At 50.7% G+C, this 21,122-nt stretch overlaps 1 protein-coding gene across 9 annotated transcripts in view; it reads right to left on the bottom strand.

Moving 5' to 3' along the window:
- The window catches only part of Pknox1 (PBX/knotted 1 homeobox 1), a 42,209-nt gene that overhangs the window by 5,413 nt on the left and 15,674 nt on the right, over nt 1-21,122 (bottom strand). For 2 of the 9 annotated variants that reach the window (XM_039098544.2, XM_008772808.4), the window contains exons 2-10: nt 20,877-21,119; nt 19,118-19,225; nt 14,901-15,028; nt 12,818-12,989; nt 11,370-11,540; nt 8,314-8,413; nt 7,562-7,659; nt 4,745-4,873; nt 1,947-2,023 (exon numbers count right to left, since the gene is read on the bottom strand). In XM_039098544.2, the coding sequence (XP_038954472.1) occupies nt 1,947-2,023; nt 4,745-4,873; nt 7,562-7,659; nt 8,314-8,413; nt 11,370-11,540; nt 12,818-12,989; nt 14,901-15,028; nt 19,118-19,168 (926 nt within the window). In that variant the 5' untranslated portion in view covers nt 19,169-19,225; nt 20,877-21,119. Of the gene's footprint in view, nt 1-1,946; nt 2,024-4,744; nt 4,874-7,561; nt 7,660-8,313; nt 8,414-11,369; nt 11,541-12,817; nt 12,990-14,900; nt 15,029-19,117; nt 19,231-20,733; nt 20,796-20,876; nt 21,120-21,122 lie in introns of those variants that run through there. The other 7 variants (XM_039098547.2, XM_039098546.2, XM_039098548.2 and 4 more) reach the window with 7 other exon arrangements.

Genomic DNA, 21,122 nt, shown 5'->3' with positions numbered 1-21,122 from the left:
TGATGAAATCACTGTAGGTCTTGCTGCTCTGTGAGACCAAGAACTCACCTGAGCTGTGAACCACAGAGACAGACAGAGCAGCAGGCAGAAGAGCTGACCAGGCTGGACACAGCTTCCCACTGACTACATGCTAAGAAGACACAGCTTAACCTCTGGCCTCCAGGACACCAAAGTAGTCCACTTTAAACATGAGAATGTGGCGAGTGGGGTACAGGAAGGAGCCCAGACCCCCAAGTCAGCTTTTCCTGACACAGATGCTGGCTTGTTAGGGCGGACACCTGCTGCCTGGGGCTCTCCTGGTGACCCTGCTCCAATCGCATCAGAACCTGGAGTGACAAGCCTGTGACAGGCTTGCTCTGCTCACCCTCCTCAGCGCTGAGAGGGATGAGGGGCTTGGCCCACCCTACATTCACATGAGCCCTCCACAGGAGCCAGACAATGTCTTGGACTCAGAGACAAGCACCGGCCTTTGTGCTCAGGTTCTGTGGTGGTGACACACGCTCTCTGAGAACCCTCATCTGTGCAGTATCAGGATGAGAACAGGTCACGGAAGTCCTAGATTCCTACCCAACAACCTGAGGACAATTAATGCCCCGGCTGCCATCTCAGGGCTTCACTGGGTGCTCAGAGGCCGGTGCTAACACTGGGCACATCCCCACCCCCACGTGACAAGAGGAAGGTCAGCCAAGTGAGAGGGGCTACAGACATGAGGAGCTTTTACAACTCCAGCTCCAAGGCCACTTCACTAGCTTTAAACACCGAAAGCTGGTTTTGATCCTTCCAGAGCAGACAGTCCTGCGAGGGGGCAGAGAGGCAAGGTGGGGACCTAGGAAGTGGATGGGGAGGTCGAGGTCCAATAGACAGAAGGCCCAGCAGCACCAGTCGCCTCTCGGAACATCTGTCAGTGGGTGACGCATCAACTAAATGTGACACCATGTTGTAACCAGGTAAAAATAACCACAGAGGCACTCAGATGGTCACAGGAGGAGCGCCAGCCTGGGCTACACAGCATGATACTATGTCACCAATAACCCCACCAGAGGGGGCAGGGGGCAGAGGGTCAGCCAGCTAAGAACAGTTCCCAGTATTCATAGTGACATGCTTGATCCCTGGACATGTTTGCCAGCATTGCATTTAAAGGATTTAGTAGGAAAGGACTCAGGCAGCATGATCAAAATAATTACTAATCAAATAATAAATAATGAACCAAATGCAACGCCTTTGCACCTCTGTGTGACTAAACAGGCTGACTGACGGTTATTCCAGAACTGCAACAGGCAGGCACGGTGGCACAGCTATGATATGAGGCCAGGAATGCTTCCGAGTGGAAGCGTGTGCTTATGCATGCTAATTCTATGAAGCTGACAACTTCATAGACAGGGAGACACAGGATGGACAGCAGAGTGCAGCCGTCACGTGTGCACTACTTTGATGGATGCTGGCTCTCACAACAGGGAGCGCCTGCCCAGGCCCCCGACCACCCAACAGTGTGACCCAAGCTCAGCAGAGACGCTTCGCCTGTAAGCACGGGGGGCTTCTCTAGGCGGGCCTTTCTGGGGAATACCTCTAAGTCCTGCCACGCAGCAGAATGACTGCAGACTCGTGTGGGACTGGGTCCCCGAGCTGTGGGCTGAGAGTAATAGTACAGCTTTTTTTTGAGATGGAGTTTCTCGACAAAGCTCTCTTGGAACTCAGAACATAGACCACAGGACTGGACTCAAACCCACAGAGATCCACTGGCTCTGCCCCCTGAGTGCTGGGTTAAAGGTGCAAGTTTCTAAAGGAGAGCAGAGGGTCACTGGGTCAGCACACTGGACAGGTAAAAACACACGCCAGTATACCCAACCCACGCTGTGTCTGGCCGCAGTCCCTGACGCAGCGCAGAACACGTCAGGAGACCGGGCTCTGGCGAAGGGGTGGGTGCGGTGTGGGAGCAGCCATCTTACCAGTTGTTGACTTGAAGCAGTGTCAAGTTTGTCTGAGCAGCAATCTGCTTCTTCTCATCCTCGGTGGGGTAGGGATGCTAAAAATAGAGACAGTTACCCTTACCATGGGCTTTCCTGTTTTAGAAAGGGAAACCCAAGATTATCTAGGCCAGTGATTCTCAACCTGTAAGTCGTGACCCCTTTGGGTGTGACAAATCAGATACCCTGCATATCAGACGTTTACATTACAATTCCTGACAGTAACCAAATTAGAGTTCTGAAGTAGCAACAAAATAACATTGTGGTTGGGGGTCACCACAACATGAGCACACTGGACTCTAGCCTCACAAGTCCTTGTTTTGGAAACATTCAGGTAGGAAGGCAGCAGCTCTTTCCGAGAATATCCAGCACTAGAGCAGCCGTCAGTGTGTGGTGAGAAGACAGTCAGTCAGCCAGGGTCCCACGGTGCTCAAGTAGCAGGAATGGCAGTGCGAGCTGCAGCCCTGCCTGGGGTGTCCTCTGTGCCCAGCGTCAGCGGAGCCCTGACACAGCACATCTGTATCAACTGAGATTTAATGCATGAGTGACACATGACACCTACCTCAACCATGAGAATAAACTGACGCCTGGGTGGGCTGACATCACTGAGCGCTTTCTCATGGTCAAGTCTGCTGGATTCACATGAAGCTGAAGTACTCACCCTGACCACCCCTTGTGCTGCTACTGTTGTGAGCTGGTGAAAAGGGGAGGACCTTATGCCACCGGGGCTTGTCCCCTTAAAAGGCACACTGGAAGCCAACCCTCTCCTTTCCTACCTCCTGGCTGTGAGGTGCGTACTTTGTTCTATGTCCCACCATAGCCATTAGATACCCCCACCGAAGGCGTACAATCATGATGCTACCAATCACGGGCTGGGATTCTAAAACTGTGAGCCAACGCAAACCCTTTCCCCTTTGAGGTGGCTGTCCCAGATGTCGATTATAATTTTGGAAAGCAGACTGATACCTATGTGGTCGGTAAAGAAACGAACTAAGCGCCAGTCTGGGTAGAGAGTGTCCGCTCTACTGTCTTCCCTTGACGCATGTTCAGAACACTTCACTGAAAACAAAACTGAAAGCAGAACGAGGGGCTGGGCCATGGCTCCGTGTGTGGAGTGCCTCTGACCAGGATGAAGATCTGAGCTCAGACCCAGCACCATGTAAAACCTGAGCATGGCGAGTGGCCTGGAATCCCTGTGCGGAGCAGGATGGTGACGGAAGCTGGAGAGCAGCGGAGGAGACGCCCAGTGTTGACACCCGGTCTCCATACACACATGCACACACCAAGAATGATACCCAGGCTAGCCCAAACCTAAGCCAGAAATAAGCATCAGAACGCCTGGACATACTCTAATAATTTTGATTCCACTAAAACAAAACAAAACAACCCAAACCACTCCTCAGGACTGATGACTGCTGTGTGTGGAGACAAAGAAGCCACGCTCTCTAGAACCACAGGGTCAAATCCCTTAGTTTGGAGCGCTGGGCCCCGGTGTGAGTGGCACCTGTAAAAAAGCAGTATCACCAGGTAGGGTGGTGCGCACCCTTAACCCCAGCACACAGGAGGCAGAGGCAGGTGGATCTCTGTGGATTTGAGGCCAGCCTTGTCTAGGAAGTGATTTCTTTTTTTTTTTTTTTTGGTTCTTTTTTTTCCGGAGCTGGGGACCGAACCCAGGGCCTTGCGCTTCCTAGGTAAGCGCTCTACCACTGAGCTAAATCCCCAGCCCCATAAATCTTTAAAAAAAGGAAGAAGTAGCCATGAAAATATGTTATGGTTGGGGTCAGCGCGACATGAGGAACTGTATTAAAGGGTCGCAGTGTTAGGAAAGCTGAGAACCACTGTCCTACACAAAATTCATAAACTAATGGGATCAGCAGTGCTGTGCAAACCTGCAGCATGAGCACCGAGATGCGGGAGAGCAGCAAGTCTGAGGCCAGCTAGCCACACACTGAGAGCTTGTTCCAGAAATTAGCCAGAGGAAAGCACTTGCCTGTCCTTAGAACACATGTAAAAACAAGAGATGAGAAGTGCGGTCAGACACAGAAGCACGGAGCCAGCCTCAGACAGTAGTCACTGCGGCCCACCGCTTAGATACCTAGGTGCTGTAAAGAAACGAGGACAAGGAGAATCGGCAGCACAGCCTGACAGGAGAGGGGTCCTCACTGGTCCTTATGACAGGGTTGATGGAGAAATCAAAAACTCACTAAGGGGAAGTGTGCTAAGACACTGACAGCTGAATAGGGAGGGGGCGCTCCCAATGCTGCACTTCTGTGAGGAACCCTGACTGGCACCACACACAATCACTGCACTGGTCGTCACTTCCTGTCCTTTACCCGACACACCCTCACTGGCAGCTCTATCGCATACACTGTGTGCTCCCTTTCCGCCTGGGTCACTCATTTTCAACTAAATAAACTAATAAACTAAATGGGCTCTCCTCACTGTGCCCAAATGTGCCCGTGGCTCCCGGCATCTCCCTCTTGGATCCATGGCTGGCCTGTTTGTTCCGACGTCCTTTCCTCTGCCTCTTCTCCAGTCAGCCCCATCAGACCCAAAGACACACAAGTGACTTGATTCTCTTTCCACCAGTGGGGATCCCTGCCGCATTTTAAGTTTCTTGAAGCCATTATTAGGGACCTGTGCTCAATCCCCACTGTGGCCGCAGCATAGTATCAACACCTAGACCTAGGCTGCAATCAGCGCTAGTCAGTCTCCCCAGGGACACAGCCAGGAGGGCAGTCGTCCCAGGGTCCCTCGTGGCGTAGCCAGCGCACACTCACCCCTATGTGCTGGAAGAGCCAGGAACGCATCACGTTGGTGGCGTGCTTCGGCAGGACGCCCCTCTTGTTCTTGGAGGAGCCGTCCTCTTGATGCAAGATGCTGAGATCCTGGTTCAACTGCAATTGAAGCTTTCACACAATCGACAAATAACGTCAAGGCCTTGAGATGCCAACACACAGAATAGCTTACCACTCAGATGGGGCGTTCCCAAGGCTCTCCTGGGCTTGCTTACAGTAGCGAGGCGTGTGCTGAAACTCCGGGCAGACTAACCTTTTGACGGTACGCCTGGCACTTGGGTTCATTCCCGTTTTTTCATCATGCAAGCCCTACAGTCCTCAGAGTGTTCACACTGATAAGGACTAAACTGTTGACTGTTGACCTACACCTCCAGGCCGGGACTGGACACAGATCCCAACCTCTGCAGTGCACCGAGGGGCTACAGTTTAGGGTGATCACAACTGTCAGTGTGGGTTCATGTACCCCACTATGTCAAGAAGCTTCCATGTTCCCGGAGGGTGCCACACTAGAGGGGACCCTGGGAGCTCTCACACCCCACTATTCCCATCTCTGTCTGTGTCCTCTGCCACAGCCTTCAGAATAAGGACCAGCACAACAGAATAAGAAAGTAGCACGCAGGGGGCTGGAGAGATGACTCAGTGGTTAAGAGCACTGACTGCTCCTCCAGAGGTCCTGAGTTCAATTCCCAGCAACCACATGGTGGCTCACAACCATCTATAATCAGGTCTGGTGCCCTCTTCTGGCCTGCAGGCATACATGTAGGCAGAAAGCTGTATGATGTATACATAATAAATAAATAAATGTTTAAAAAAAAAAAAAAGAAAGTAGCACGCAAGCCAGTGCAGCACAAAGCTGCTGCTGACCGCACAGCACGGGCTGCTGCTGGTGCCACCAATGCAGCTGGCATGATGCAACTGCAGACAGACGGTGTGTGGGTCAGAGAGAAGCCCTGCCGCAGTGAAAGGTGGCGAGCAGGGCATTGAGAGGTAAGCTTTCCTTACAAGTGCATGGCAATAAAGGGCTGGAGGATTCAGCAGGCCTGGGAAGGCTGGAGAACTGTTCAGATCTGTGGTCTGTCTAGGGCACCCTGAGGGCTAAGCACCCTGAGGACACACTCCACCTCATACAAACACCCCAAGTAAGGGTGAAAGGGGAGGAGTCGAAGCCTGACACTCCAGTCTGGTGGTAAGGGCTGCCGGACAGGGGGCTGCAGCTATGCAGGGACTCGAGCTCCATGACACACTGAGAAGGTGGAGGCAGAGGATGACAGGTTCACAGTTATTCTTCGTTCTACAGAGGCTAAGGCCAGCCTGTGATTCATGAAAACCTCCCTCTGCCTTCTCCTCACTCCCAAAACCATCTTTCCACGGGTGCACCCTAGCAGTGGAAAGACTTCTCAGTGGGCGCCTCCCGGAAGTCCCAGCTCTCGTCTGCTGTCATTACCAGGCCATACAGAGCCAGGTCAGAGTGTCCCGACCCAGGCTGACATCCCCCCAGAGAGCAGCAACTCCAGCACTCTCTGACCAGAGCCTGTCTGCCATGTGCTGTGCCACACAGAGCATCCGAGTGACGGGAAGTTGGTGGAAAGCTGTGGGAACGGGGGTCAGAAAGCATGGCCCGTCCCGAAGCGCTCAGACCTGGAATGTTTGCTATTCAAGCGAGTGACCTTATGTCCTAAGGAAATTCTGGCACATGGAAGACTTTCCGGGCCGGGCAGGGTACAGAGTGAACCCTGTCCCAATCCCCCGAAGCAAACGAAACCCTTTTCTTTTCCAACAAGACAAATGAGTACATGTACAGTTCTAGCTCATCATCGGACTTAGAGCAGCTTCCTCCTAGAGGAAGCACAACTCAACCCTAGAAAACTCGTCAGAAAGTCGACAGGGCTCTGCTGTTGCCAGCATTTCACATGGAAAGCCACCAGGGACGAGGGCTGGCATGGAGATGCGGCAGCGTCAGGGAGACCTAACTCTCCGCTACGCCTGGGCCCGAGCGGTCACAGCTCAGACGGGCTCTGAAGCCCCACCTATGTCAGTGTCGCCTGCGTCTCTTTCTCTAGTGTGGCCTGATGGCAGCTCCAGACTTCCCATACACTGAGAGTCACTGTAGCCCATGAGGACCACACCAGGGCTCGGTATTGAGAATCCTTCATGAGGACATGGACAGAGACCTCACAAAGTGAATCTGTGTGCACCAAGTGAGAACTATACTTTAAACCTTGTCTTAAATTATTCAAAACAAAACAAAACAAACAAAAAACCACGCTTCCAGAACTTCCGGGGTCTTCCAGTCAGGAAGGTCAAAGGAACAGGAACTGCAGAATGACCATGGCCATGGCAAGTCACAGGTCACCTCTTGTTCTGGAAGCCAAACGCCTGAAGGTGAGAGCCTGGCTCCAACACAGAACCCCAGCCACGCCAAGGATGCCAAGCAGAGCCCTGGGATGCTTCCAGAGCTTGGGGTGCTGCCCTGGGCTAGGGGTACAGACTGGGCTTTGTGGTTCTGGAAACTCTGCCTGGCTGTGCTGCACCTCCAGGACTGGGAGTCTTGCGGAGCACACACAGCGGACACTCACGGAAGCCAGCCTTGCCTCTGGCCACGGCTGCTTCCAGGGCCATGAATAGCTTCCCTGGTGTCTCAGACTGCTCTGAAGATTGCAAATTTCCACAATAAGGGGATGAAGCATGAAAGGAAACAAACTGGACAACAACAGTCACAAGGAGACAACAGCTTAGCCCTCAACACTGCTCCCTACCCAGCAGCAGTTATAATGAGTCTGTCTGGAAGGCTGCACACACCTGCGAGTTCTGGATCCTAATTGTCCCAGGAGATAATGCCTGCGTGACCACTTGGCCTTGTGGAGTGACGACGGTGACAGGCTGGTACACTGTGCCACCTCAAGAAGGAAAAGAGAATTTAAGATTAACTACGTTTCAGTCATTAAAGCCATTCGTTAAAGCCATTCTTCCTGATGTGCTTATGGAAGAAATAAAAAGCCAGTTGGTGAGCCTCTTAACAACTGCAAATGGTCAGCAATACTTGTCAAACTATTTGGTCAGATGAATTATCCCCCCCAGCACAGGCCCTTGGCAGGTCCCTCCTTTTCTCGTCTATGCTTCCCTCTCCTACAGATAGCACATATGCAGAGCTTGGTTAAAAATACTGGGTAATGGACACCGTCATTCCAGTCTTCTGGTGGTCTTTTCCTTTTCGTTTGTGTTTAGAAACAGAGTCTTGCATATAGCCCTGGCTGTCCTGGAGACCACGGAACTCCGCCTGCCTCTGCCTTCTGGTACATTACACGCTGCACCCTAGTTATGTCTCATAGTAACTGTTCTCTTTCTGGTGCTGTCCCCTTTACTCGGCTCTGTGACCCATGCTGAGCACGTTTGTCACTCCCTACAAACGGTCCCGTTTCCTGATACTTCTATCTGCAGTCATCTACACAGCAGAAAATGCCTCATCTGCCCTTGTCCTACAATGATTTTATTATAAAAATAAATCTAAGACAAAGGCTTGTGGAAAAAGTGTCCATTTGACGTGGTCCTACCTGCCACTGTTGCCATGGTTACATTCCCCTGTTGCAGGGCTGATGCTGGCACCACGATTCCCTGGGGGCTGAGAGTGCCTGTGATGGCGCTTTGAATCTGCTGAATGGCAGAACAGTCGCATCGTGAGAATTATTACAACACAGACAAACCATGCTCGAAACGCCAAAGGAAGCCATATCATAATGAGGTTGCGATAAGGAAGGGGGGGCAGGGCCCCAGAGTAGACTCAGCTGGCAGGGTTCTAGAAAGCAAGTGTCCCACTGGGAACGAGAGAGATGCAACCAACCACACTGCATATGATCATCTTGCTGTTCAAGCCAAGGAGGTGAGCAGAGACCGTGCTTCAAATCACAGCTTCCGGGGTTGGGGATTTAGCTCAGTGGTAGAGCGCTTGCCTAGGAAGCGCAAGGCCCTGGGTTGGATCCCCAGCTCCGAAAAAAAAAGAACCAAAAAAAAAAAAAAATCACAGCTTCCTTAGACGCGGCTTGGGCAACAGTTCTCTATGACCAAACCCTTCAGGACAGAATGAACACAAGAAAAGCTGACACTGCAGGCTGGGAGGCACCAGAATCGACCAGGGACAAGAGGAGGAAGTCTGCCTTCGCACTTAGTCAGCACTGGACACTTCAGCTGATGCAATGAGGCAAGAAACCCCAACAAATGGCACAGAGGTCAGGAAGGGAGCAAACAGAGCTGTTCCTATGTGTACAGAACCCAGTGAAAGGAACAAACAAACTAGGGAATGGCCAAATAAACACCTTACTTAGGGTGGAGAAATGAACTCATCAGGGCCACAGGATCCACTGTTGGGAGAGGCTCTGACAGATGGGGAAGAGGGTAAGAAAGTTAACAGACCCGTACGCATGACCAAAGCATCGCATACACATGTGTGGAATGTCAAAATAAAATCCATGGGGGCTGGAGAGATGGCTCAGCGGTTAAGAGCACTGACTGCTCTTCCAGAGGTCCTGAGTTCAAATCCCAACAACCACATGGTGGCTACAACCATCTGTAATGGGATCTGATGCCCTCTTCTGGTGTGTCTGAAGACAGCTGCAGTGTACTCATATGCATAAGTAAATAAACAAATCTTTCTTTAAAAAAATGAAATCCACTACTTTCTACAACCGACACCTGCTTACAGAAACACACAGGCTTATATGCTTTGTATGGTTTTCTTATGAATCTTCCTAGGGCACTTTAAAAACTAGCCCCACCCTAAAAAAAGAAAGAAGAAAGAAGAAAGAAGCCATATGGTGACGTGCAGCTTTAATTCCAGCACTTGGAAGGCAGAGGCAGGCACATCTCTATGAGTTTGAGGCCAGCCTGGTGTACAGAGATACAGAGTTCTTTTTTTTAAGATTTATTTATTATGTATAAGTACACTGTAGCTGTCTTCAGACACACCAGAAGAGGGCATCAGATCCCATTACAGATGGTTGTGAGCCACCATGTGGTTGCTGAGAATTGAACTCAGGACCTCTGGAAGAGCAGTCAGTGCTCTTAACCTCTGAGCTAAGATAAGTCCCTCCAGCCCAAGATACAGAGTTCTAAGGCAGCCTGGGCTACACAAAGAACCCATGCCTCAAAAAAACAAAAAGAAAACCAAACCAAAACTTAACTGCTTTTCTTCAGAAAACAAAAACCTAAAACTGCCATCCCGGGCTGCAGGGGCGGCTCAGGAGATAAGGGCACACAGGGCGGTTCCAGGAAGCAGGATTTGGTTCCCAGAACTACATGGCAGCTCCCTCACGGTGGTTCCAGGGAGCCTGACACCTTCCTCTGTCCTCCTCAGAATCCAGACAAGGTAGGTATTCATGTAGGCTACACCCACACATCTAAAAACAAGTGAATCTTTACAAACACAACCCATGTACAGTCACTCAGAGAAACACCCCTGTGCACTAAGTCGGAGTCTCAGCGTGTGTAGCTCTGCCTGCTCTAGGACTTATAGGAAGACCAGGCTAGCCTCAAACTCACCGAGATCTGCCCGCCTCTGTCTCCCTCGTGCTGGCGCTAGGGGTGCCACTACACCCAGCTCCTCGTGTGTACTTCCGAAAGCTCAGGGGTCACTGTGCTGAGCTACAAAGCACTGATGAAAAGGCCCCGGTGATGCAGCCGTGTGCCGTGTTTCTGGACTGAAGAGTCACAGAGTAAAGAAGTCAGCTCCCCTAACCGAGGCACAGGGTCAGTGCATTCTGTCAGTGCCCACGGGGCATTTGTTCTATAGGTCTACACAGCAGCACTGACCGTTTATATGGGAGAGCAAAGCCACCGGAAGAGAGCGAAAACAGTTCCAAGGAAAATGTAGAGGGAGGAGACCATCTCTCCGATGCCCGAGACTCGCCAAGAGCTGTAATAATCACGGCCGGCCTCATGGTACAGAACATCAAACACCCACCCGGCTTTTGACAAACAGGAAGGAAAAGCAGTCCAGCAGGAGAGCTCCTAGCAGCAGGCGTCAAAGCAGATAAACACTGGCAGACAATTAGAACGTTCAAAACTCAGAAATTTAAGGGAAATAAAAGTTTACAAAATGAGCAAAGACGTAAGCCGTCTTTTAGCAAAGACGTCACACAGACGGCAGATCAGCACGTGAAAATACCATTTGCTGTCAGGGATAAACAAACAAAGTTCATGACGAAACAGCACATACCACAGTGGTGCCTCATCCCTGACTAGGCTTCAGGGAGCTCTGAGAAGTTTGCCAGATACTGTATGAGTCTACTTCTGTGAGGAACCCAGCTAGTCAATTCAGAGATGAGAAAGAGAATGGCAGGGCCATGGAGAGCAGGAGGAGTTGTATCTAATGAGAGAGGACTTCCCCTGGGAAGACGGGAGAGTCCTGGAGTTACAGTGGTGGCGATGGTTACACAACAGTGAGGATGCACTTGGTACCCTGACTACATTCCCTGAAATGGCTACAGTGACGACAACAAGGTAAGGGTCTTACGTCATCACGGAAGCCAGCGATTGTGTAGGAGCAGGAGGTCGGGAGTTAACGCCAAGTGACCAATACCACAATGACCAAGAAGCACACTGGGCCCCAAAGTACCTGGGACTGCACTGGGGAGTACGGACTTCCAGGCTCCCCACTCAGCAGGGTCTCGCTGTTCATTTTTGTCTTCAGACAGGCAATGTACCGACTACAGAAGTCTTTACAGAGCTCGTTCACCTTCTCCAGTTCAAGAAGATGAATACGCAGGACCTGGATTGCTTTCACCATCTAGAGGTAGGGAAAATACAGACTTTGAAGTGGGAAACAGTGTGCCATCGTCTGTATGAGAAGCTGCCATCGTCATACACTGCTTACTTATTAGATGGAGACAGCGGCAGTGCTAGCGAGAGGAGAGGAGCAGCGTTGTGTCCTGGCCTCTGCCCTACTCGGGCTGCACCTGGGCCGCACGCAGAGCAGGGTGCCCCTTTCAGCATGGCTGTGCTGCAGCCTCGCCCTACTCCATCTCCACATCTTCATCTGTCCTGTAGGTGGCTCTCAAAGGCCAACCTCCAGCTCTGCCCTTTCTGGATCATGTGTCTGGTGTCAAGTCTGAGAACTCTGCATAGCTCTAGATCCCAACCTCTTGTGTTATTTCTCTCCTGTTTAATATGATGTCATCAAGCACCGAGGAGACTTGCTCCCAAGCAATGGGTCACAAATGCCAACAGTGCCCTGTCATTGGTACTCCTTGCTGGGAGCACAGGCCAGCCCCTCAGCCACAGGCTCATGTATGAAGTCATCTACATTCTTGATGCAGTGAGAGACCGGTCAGAAGCAAAAGCTATGGAGTGTGAACTGGGCTTAGATGGTGCTGCCAGTCAAAACACCGACTGAGCCAGGCCAGGGATGGGCCAGAACCAAAAGCTCTTCTGATTCTTGCTCAAATGACAGGCATTTCAGAGCACACGAGGCAGAGTCTGACACGGCCCACCTCGGAAGCCTCTCAGGTGGTAAAGATCAAGTAAGAAATGTAAAGCATCAGACCTAACACTGACACACTTTATCCACAGACAATAACGCTTCCAAAGACCCACTGAGTCCTGAGTCCCACAGGGAATTCACAAAACCCAGAGAAGGCCTTGCTGTGGGGTATCTGAGTCTGGCAGAGGCTCAGGCTCAAAGGCAGGCAGTGTAGGTGCCTTGAAGAAGGACGCTGTGTCCTCAAAGACCTCTCTCCACTGCGCTGGACAGGAAGAAGGCAGAGCAACTAGTGTCAGTGTTGGGAGGGAGCTGCTTTGCAGATGACGACTCAAGCCTGTTTCTAAGATTAGACCTGTACTCACGGCTCAAGTGGAGCAGACTCCCCCCGCCCCCTGTGGGAGCAGTCGGCCCCAAGGAATCTTCAGACACCCACCTCACGAGGAGGTGAGCCCCACCTCACGAGGAGGCACAATTAGTTAGATTGTTAAAGGGAAAATTAGCTAGAAACCAGGAGACCAGGAAGGTAAACTTCAAGAACAGATTTAAATCACAAAAAGTAGAAACAAAACACCAACTTTACTCACTAAGTTGTCTGTTTCCGGATCTTCACAGAAGAAGGGCTTCCCGTCCTTTTCTTGCTTCCTGACAAAGTTCTCAATGTCCACATCGAAGCTGGCGGACGTCGTGCCTTCTGATCCCTGTGTGGACTGCTCACATTTCTCAAACAGCAAAGCTAGCAATGGAAATAGCGGGTGCCTGTGGGGAAACAGAGCAAGGGTGTGCCACATCCCTCCAGGAACACTCTGGGATGTGTGCACCAATGGGCCTCTGCCCACACTGTCACAGGGATCTGTTTTTCAGTCAGGCTTCTAACTTGAGGCTCTCCTGCCTCAGCCTCAAGTCCCTGAAGTTACAGATGTGCATTGTCTGGCCTGTATGAATGATGTTTAAACAGCCTGTTACTTGTTTCTGTATATTCTTTTACAATTTTATGCTATGTGCATGCACACCTGGTGCCCATGGAGGCCAGAAGAGGGCGCCAGATCCCTCAGGTCCTCTGGAAGAACAATCTGTGCTCTTCCCCACTGAGCCATCTCTCTCAACCCATCCATCACTTGTTTTTTAATTCGTTTAGTAGTCAGAGTATGGCTACTCTGAGTAGAACTGTTTCATGAAATTTTTTTTTTTTTGGTTCTTTTTTTCGGAGCTGGGGACCGAACCCAGGGCCTTGCGCTTCCTAGGCAAGCGCTCTACCACTGAGCTAAATCCCCAACCCCTCATGAAATATTTTTAATGAGTTAGCTTTACACTATATGAAAATATCTTTTCAAAATTCCTAATCATTTCATTAACTTTTCCTTGTTATTTGTTTGCTATTTGACAGGGTCTTATTACATAGTCCAGACGGGCCTTGATTCCTGCTCCTCTCAGGCCAGCCTTCTGAGGCCTGGGCTATAGCATGGACTACCATGCCTGATTTCAATTTGTATGTGTGAACTATCCAACAATAAAATGGACCATTCTCGGTTCTTAGACCCTTACAAGTGTGTCTAGTCACCACTGTAAACAGGACACAGAGCAGCTCTAGGACACCCAGCCTTTCTTGTTCTCCCTTCCGTGTGCCATGCTGGAAGCCCTAGTTCCAGCAGAGGTCACCATCGTCAAGTTTTCTCTTGGTGTCATGGAAAAGCAATTATACAAAATGCAAGGCTTCTGAGAAGGGCTTAAGATAGCTGGGGTTCCTGTGAACACGTGTTGCAGCCATATACCTTCCTTTCCATGGGCCCACCACTGTCGAGAAACATCCAGGCTGTTTCTAGTCTGAGGATCATGAGTGAAGCTTCTAACACCCCGTGTACAGCTAGCTGTGCATCTACAGACCTGTGTTCACAGGACACTACAGTCAAAGGGAGGACGCACAGCCGGGTGTGTAGAACACTTGGGTGGTAGAGGCAGGTGGATCGTTGTGAGTTCAAGGCCAGCTTTACCTATATAGTGAGTTCCAGGGCAGGCTAGGACTACAGAGAGATCCCATCTTAAAAAGGACGAGGCAACCCAACCCCAAGTGCCCAGTATCTGCTGAAGGATAAACGTGGTGTATAAACAGGATACAGCCTCAAAGAGGAAGAAAGTCCCAGCAGGCTCTATATTACAGTCCTCACATAAACCATTTGATGTGAAGGAAGCCAGTCAAGAAAAGATATTACTTAACTGAAGTGAGTCCTCACTCAGGAGATACCTGGGTATAAGGTCAAGAGAGCAAAATGACAGTTTCCAGAACTGCATGTAGAGGTCAGAGGACAAATCTATGGCATTTTCCTCACCCTCTGTGGGTTCTAGGACTCAAACTCAGGTCATCTCATTTACATGGTAAGACTTTCCTTGCTGACCCATTCTCTAGGCCTCCTCTTTCCCTTTTAGGGTTTTGTTAGGTAGTCCAGACTGGCCTGCAACTGGCTTTGAACTGTCTATCCCCGTGCTGAGAGTCTAAGTGTGCACCACCATGCTTGTTCTGAAGACTTCCTGGAAGGTTACCTGAGTTTAGGTCTCTATTACTACTCGTGCGTTATTATAAGAGCCATCGCAATCCGCAAAGGGCTCAGTGTAGATCCCAGCCCTGAGTTCCACCTCACACTGTATTCTCTCTAGTCCACACCCAGTCACTACCTATAAATGGCCTGCTTGTCGGCATCCATCGGGGTCTGAGACTCGATGGGAGGAGGACTCACTCCTTCTGCATCCGGGTCAGAGCAGTTGGGATCCTGCTCTGTTTTCAACTCAGTGACCACCTGCATCTGGAAAAGGAGAAGTTCTGTTACAGAAGACATGTACAGTGCTGCTATCCTGTCAGAAGATCAGATAACTGCCCATAACATGAACAACACTAGCGGCAAACCTTTGACTCTCGTATGCTCCAAGAGCAGACAGTATGAAGGGCAAATGTATGAGGAAGTGTGATGGCTTCCAAGCCCTGTGCGTGGCTGACAGGGACACAGTGTAAGCTGACTCTTCTAGCCACTCTCCCAATGAGTAACTTGGGGAGAGGGAGAACAGAAGGTCTGCTCTTCTTATATTCACTCACAAAAACCTCAAACGCAACACTACAGTTCTGTGACAGGGTTCAGGTTCTCCCACGTGTAACCCTGCGCCATTATGCAAATATGAACAAGGGCTGGGCATGTAGCTCGTGTGCAACTTCCTTCCTAATCTGACCCCAGCACACACTCTCGTATACACGGTTTTGCATAAGACAGTGTGTGTATGTCTGTGTGCACGCACAAGTGGTGTTATAGATGGTCGTAAACCATACCACGTGGTTGTAGGAAGCGAACTCCAGCCCTCTGCAAGAACGGGATGAGCTCCTAACCAGTGAGCCGCGACACACAGCTTTAAACAAAGGGCAGCTTATCCAGACAGTGAAGAGACCAGGTGTGTTTACTAGGGTTGTAACATGTTCTCTGTGTTACACAAGCTATGTCTCTGCCTCTCAGATAGACTTATCTTAGGAAGAGGCCACCCTGTCTCCACACTAGCCAGGGGCCCCACCCCCAACGCTGCCCCCAATGCTTTCCGGCAGCCCAGAAGGACATCCATTCTGTCGCCATCTTTAGAATTACTTGGAGAATTCTTTTTTGTTTTTCCTTTCAAAAAACAAGGCAACCTGGGGCTAGAGAATTAAGAGCGCTCTCTAGCTATTCTTCCAGAGAACCTGGTTTTGGTTCCTGGCACCCACAGAACTCCAAGCACCTGTGAACTCCAGTTCTAGGGGACCCAGTACCTTCTTCTGGCCTCTGAGGACTCCTCCACAGGTATGGAACACATAAGCTCACTCACACAGGCTCACACATAATAACAAAGCCAGGAGCCAGGCAAGGTGGCCAACCTTTAATCCCAGCACTGGGGGGGGGGGGGGGGGGGTAAGGCCACTCTGGTCTACACAGTGAACTCCAGGCAAGCCAGGGCTATGCAGTGAGATGCCATCTCAGAATCTCAGAAAATTAAATGAATAAATATGTAATGAAAGCCTAACAGACAATCCTTTAAAGGTGGCCTGACCGTGTGTATAAAAAACCATCACAGGGGCTGCATCACAGGCTCAGCAGCTAAAAGCACTGACTGATCTTCTAAAGGACCCGGGTTCAATTCCCAGCACCCACATGGCAACCCACAACTGTCTGTATGTCTAAGATCTGACACTCTCACACAGACATACATGCAGACAAAACACCAGTGCACATAAAATAAAAATAATAAATACTTTTTAAAAAAGCATTACAGGGGGCTGGATAGATGGCTCAGTGGTTAAGAGCTCCGACTGCAGGTTGGGGATTTAGCTCAGTGGTAGAGCGCTTGCCTAGCAAGTGCAAGGCCCTGGGTTCGGTCCCCAGCTTCGAAAAAAAGAAAAAAAAAAAAAAAAAAAAGCTCCGACTGCTCTCCCAGAGGTCCTGAGTTCAATTCCCAGCAACCACATGGTGGCTCACAACCATCTGTAATGAGATCTGATGCCCTTTTCTGGTGTGTCTGAAGATAGCTACAGTGTACTCATATATAATAAATAAATCTTTAAAAAAAAAAAAAGAATCCTAAACAACAAAAGACTAAAAAAAAAAAAAAATTACAGGATGCCGTGACTATCCACACAGGGGACATGGAATGTCCCTGAAAGAGCAGCGGGCGTGCTGCAGGAGGCTGTCACCACTCTGTCTGGTACAAGATACACACAGAAGGCAGGTCTAGTCTGAACAAAGACCTAAAGACTGGAGGGAGGGCAACTGCAGCAGCCAGAGGCAGAGCCTCCGGGCAGAGATTCCTGAGCCGTCTGAAGGCGATGGCTGCCCCGGCGCTCCATCCGGCCTGCTCCTGCGCATGCACGCAGAGCTGGGGCAGTTCGGATCTTGCCTGACATGGGTGGAGGATCATTCCAGGCCTTAGGGAGGAGATATATTATTAGATTTGCATTATAAAAAAAACCACCCAGTGCTGGGTGTGGTAGCACATACCTGTAATTCCAGTACTTAGGAGGGAGGCTGGAGGACCATCCACAGACACCAAGAAGGTTTGAGGCCAACCTGAGCTCCACACACGAGGCCCTCCCCGTACTAAAACAATAACTAGAGAACTGGGAAGTGCATGGGGGAGGAGGAAGAGCAGGAAAAGAAGGGGAGAGGGGGAAAGGGAGGGGAGGGGAGGGGAGGGGAGGGGAGGGGAGGGGAGGGGAGGGGAGGGGAGGGGAGGAAAAAGGTCTAAGGCAGACTCGAAATAGTAAAAACACTAAAGAAAAGTGTCTGCAAACAGACAGAAATGGTGCAAAACTGGTCACCAAGGAAAGGGAGGCAGAGCTTGCCTCAGCTTCCAGACACCCTTGACAGACTCCCTGGTCTCCCTCAAATCCTGTGGCTGGGGCAAAAGAGGGCAGGTGGCGTTCCTTCTCTGCCAACTCTGTCCGGTAGGCACTCAACAGCCCAACTGGGAACACCCAGGGAGCACTGAGAAGGACCCAGCTGTACGGAGGGGACAGTCCGTCAGCTGAGCTTCTCCTCAGCTGCTGTGGGTGCACACACGGCACCTATGAGAACACTGTCCAGTGACAGCCTCAGTGAGCGGACCAGCAAGAGGTTACCAACATCAAAACACAGCAGTGCAAGCACACACAAGACACAAGGTCTGGAGTGAAGCTCCACTAAGGGTGGCGTTCCTGGGATGGTGCCAGCCTGTGCTTACACTGGGAAGATAAAGCCACAGGGTTCCCATCTTGTTTTATTTCGATTTACTTATATTTTAAAATCACGCGTCTGCACGGGGTGGGTGGGTATATGTAAGTATGAGTAAAGGTGACCCTGAAGGCCAAAAGAGCACACTGGGTACTACAGAGCTGGAGTTGCAGGCAGTTGTAGGCTGCCAGGGTATCTCAGAGTCTCTGAGCTCAGAATGTCTGTAAGAGAAGCATACAATCTTAATGCTGTGCCATCTCTCCGGACCAGGACGCCATACTGGTAACCTCATACTCAGAAGGCCGAGGCAGTACTGTCACAAGTTCAAGGCCAAGAGCCTGAGACCCTGTCTCACCAAACAACAAATAGGGGCTGGCCGGATGGCTCAGTCGATAAAGGCACTTGCTGCCAAGACAGACATGCAGAGTTCAGAGCCTGGCCCCCGCACAGTGGAAGGAGAACTGACTCTTGCCACTTGTCCTCTGACCTCTACACATGCCCTGCGGTACACAGGCACCTAAATGCAACAAACAAGCGTTCTAAGCAAACCAGAGCCAGGTGTGCAGTGCACACCTCTGCTCCAGCACTCAGGACACCAACACAGGTAGATCGAGAGGTCAAGTCCAGTCTCGGCTGCACAGAAAGACTGTCTCAACATCAAAACCTTCAGCACACCTAGCCGAGGAGACCGGCATAAAGTGTTTGCCAAGCATGAGGCTCTAAACTCTATTACTAACACTGCAAAAACACAATAAAAAAAAAATCCAGTTTTTCTGTCTTTTTTTTTTCCCTTCCCAGAGCTGAGATCAACCCAGGTCTTCACAAATGCTAGGTCAGTGCCTGTTTTGGTTTGGCTTTTGTTGTTGTTGTTGTTGTTGTTGTTGTTGTTGTTGTTGTTGTTTTGTATTGTGTTGTTTTTGAAACAGGGTTTTTCTGTGTAGCCCTGGCTGTCCTGGAACTCCCTCCATAGACCGGTTGGTGGCTGGTCAGGAGGTGGTGTCACTTCAGGAGTTAGCATAAACAGCCAATAGCTCTTAGCTCTGGTAAGTAATGGATGCATTTAAAGGTGGATGTGCAAGAGCATGGACACTAAACGGTCACATAAAGTGCTGTGTGAATTTATGGTCAGGCTGCCTGGCAGTTGTCAGGATGCAGAATAAGTCAGGGCCTTACTTGTTGTCCATCTTGATAGCTGTCTATACTTAGCGTCTGTGTAGCCATCATGGTTGATGAGAGTTCACTTCAGACATCAGATCATCTTGAGTGAGAAGCGAATGGTGTCTAGGGGAAGAGAGCAGAGAGCACCGGTTAACACTGCCTCGACAGGCCCTGTCTTTCATCCCACAGCACCATGTAATGTCTAAAAACCATACTTCTACAGGGAGAGGGCAATCCCTTAACTCTAAGCAAACCCTCCGTGGAACACTACACTTGCTTAGCAGCCACTCATCTTACTGTGCTGGGCCCCAACCCGCTAGTATATGGTCAACCACACCCTTTATCCCCTAACAAGGAGCCAGTAAATTCCTCCACATAAAAGGCATTGGGTAGGGTCCCGGGACAATCATAAACACTGGAGTCAGCCTAGAGAGGCCCAGCCCTCCTTGAGTATATGACAATGGGGGGCAGAATAGGAGACAGTAGGAGAGACACCAGGGGCACCACAAGACAGGAGCATGAGGAGAAAAGGAAGGTATGGAGGGGTTCCCAGGATGTGTGGGCAGAGCAGGGCTCCCCAGGGAAGGGCCGTCTAAGAAAGGCTGGATGACCTGCTGAGAGCAGAGGGAAAAGAAAAAGGAAACAGCGAGGGCAAGGTGAAAACAATGAGCCCCGTAGGACAGTCAACACCCGACAGATCTGTGTGTAGACAAGTAAGTAAGCAGTGGGCGTTGCTCAGCGGAGGTAGAAACCTTCAGACAGGGCTGCAATGACGGCCAGGGTCTGACAAGCACGGGAGGGGGACCGGCTGATGCAGTGCAACAGCACAGGGTCAGCCCCAGCTGGCCTGGACCAGCAAGCTGGAGCTTGCCTAGTCACTCCAAGGCCAAGGATATGGCTTGTTCTGCACTAGCACAAGCAACTAAGGGTCACCAAAGGAAGCACAGTTATACTCGATACTGTGCAAAACAGAAGCAGATACAGCCCCGAGCAGGGCAAGCCAAGGGCAAGAATGAGCAGCATACCTTGAGATAGCTCAAAGAAGGGTGAGGTGTTTTGCCCTAAAGCAATGTAGTGGTAGCAAGAGCTAGGCCACCTCTTGAGCACATGGTAGCCCCTGGGGGTTCTTACATGATGCTCACTTTACATCTGAGAAGTCAGAATAATGGGGCCAAGGCCACATGGTTGATTAAACATGAGCTAGATACATCTCAGCAGCTTCGCTCTGAGGCTGTCCTCAGGTACCAGAGCTTTTCACAGGCCCAGGACCTAACACTAGGGGAAGGAACTAATACGTAAATTCACTGGACGCTATGAGGACAGATAGCTTGGGCACAGACACAAATTACTGACAAAGCGGCCAGTCAGTGTCAGGAGTGATGAGGTACAGGGTCCAGGTTGAGATGGAGGATGATTATGGGAGCAGACACCTTAGAGGAGGGTCTGCCTACTGAAGTGGTAGCAGGTCACCTACCACCCCTGTGAGAAGGAAGCCAGGAGACAAGATAGTTGAACGGAGGGAGTGGAGCAGACGGTAGGGATGTGTCTGGTCAGGGGAGTTTGTGGCTACAGTGAGGGCAGCAAGTCGGTGGATAGAAAGCAACAGCAGGTGTGAGCAGTGGGTGACTCACTCGCTGACCGCATGTACGGACCACAGTGAATGGCTGAGGGGCACAGGAACCAAGGTGGGGAGCTGTAGGCAGAAGAGTCAGAGACGGTGAGCCAGGAACCTGCAGGTGGACTAAGGGAGCAGGGATGGGTCCGAGCTTCCCACCTGAGCACCTGGAAGAACAGAGCCGTGGGTCCCGAGGTGAGCAAACAGCTAAGAACAGCTCCGTGGCTTGGGAGGGAGACAAAGCAGGACATCTCAGGCTGCAGACGGGTCTCAAGATACCTTCCCGGAAACTGAGCAGAGGAGCCTGGGCTGGAATCACTTGGTCATCATCAGGGTACAGGGGGTACACATGGAGATAAGCCGAGTCCTCCACAAGACACGTCCCACTCTAACACCCAGCACCTA

The sequence above is a fragment of the Rattus norvegicus genome, chromosome 20 (genome assembly GCF_036323735.1).
Source record: "Rattus norvegicus strain BN/NHsdMcwi chromosome 20, GRCr8, whole genome shotgun sequence".
In the NCBI taxonomy this organism is placed as follows: Eukaryota; Metazoa; Chordata; class Mammalia; order Rodentia; family Muridae; genus Rattus; species Rattus norvegicus.
This window is presented reverse-complemented; position numbering and strand designations above follow the sequence as displayed.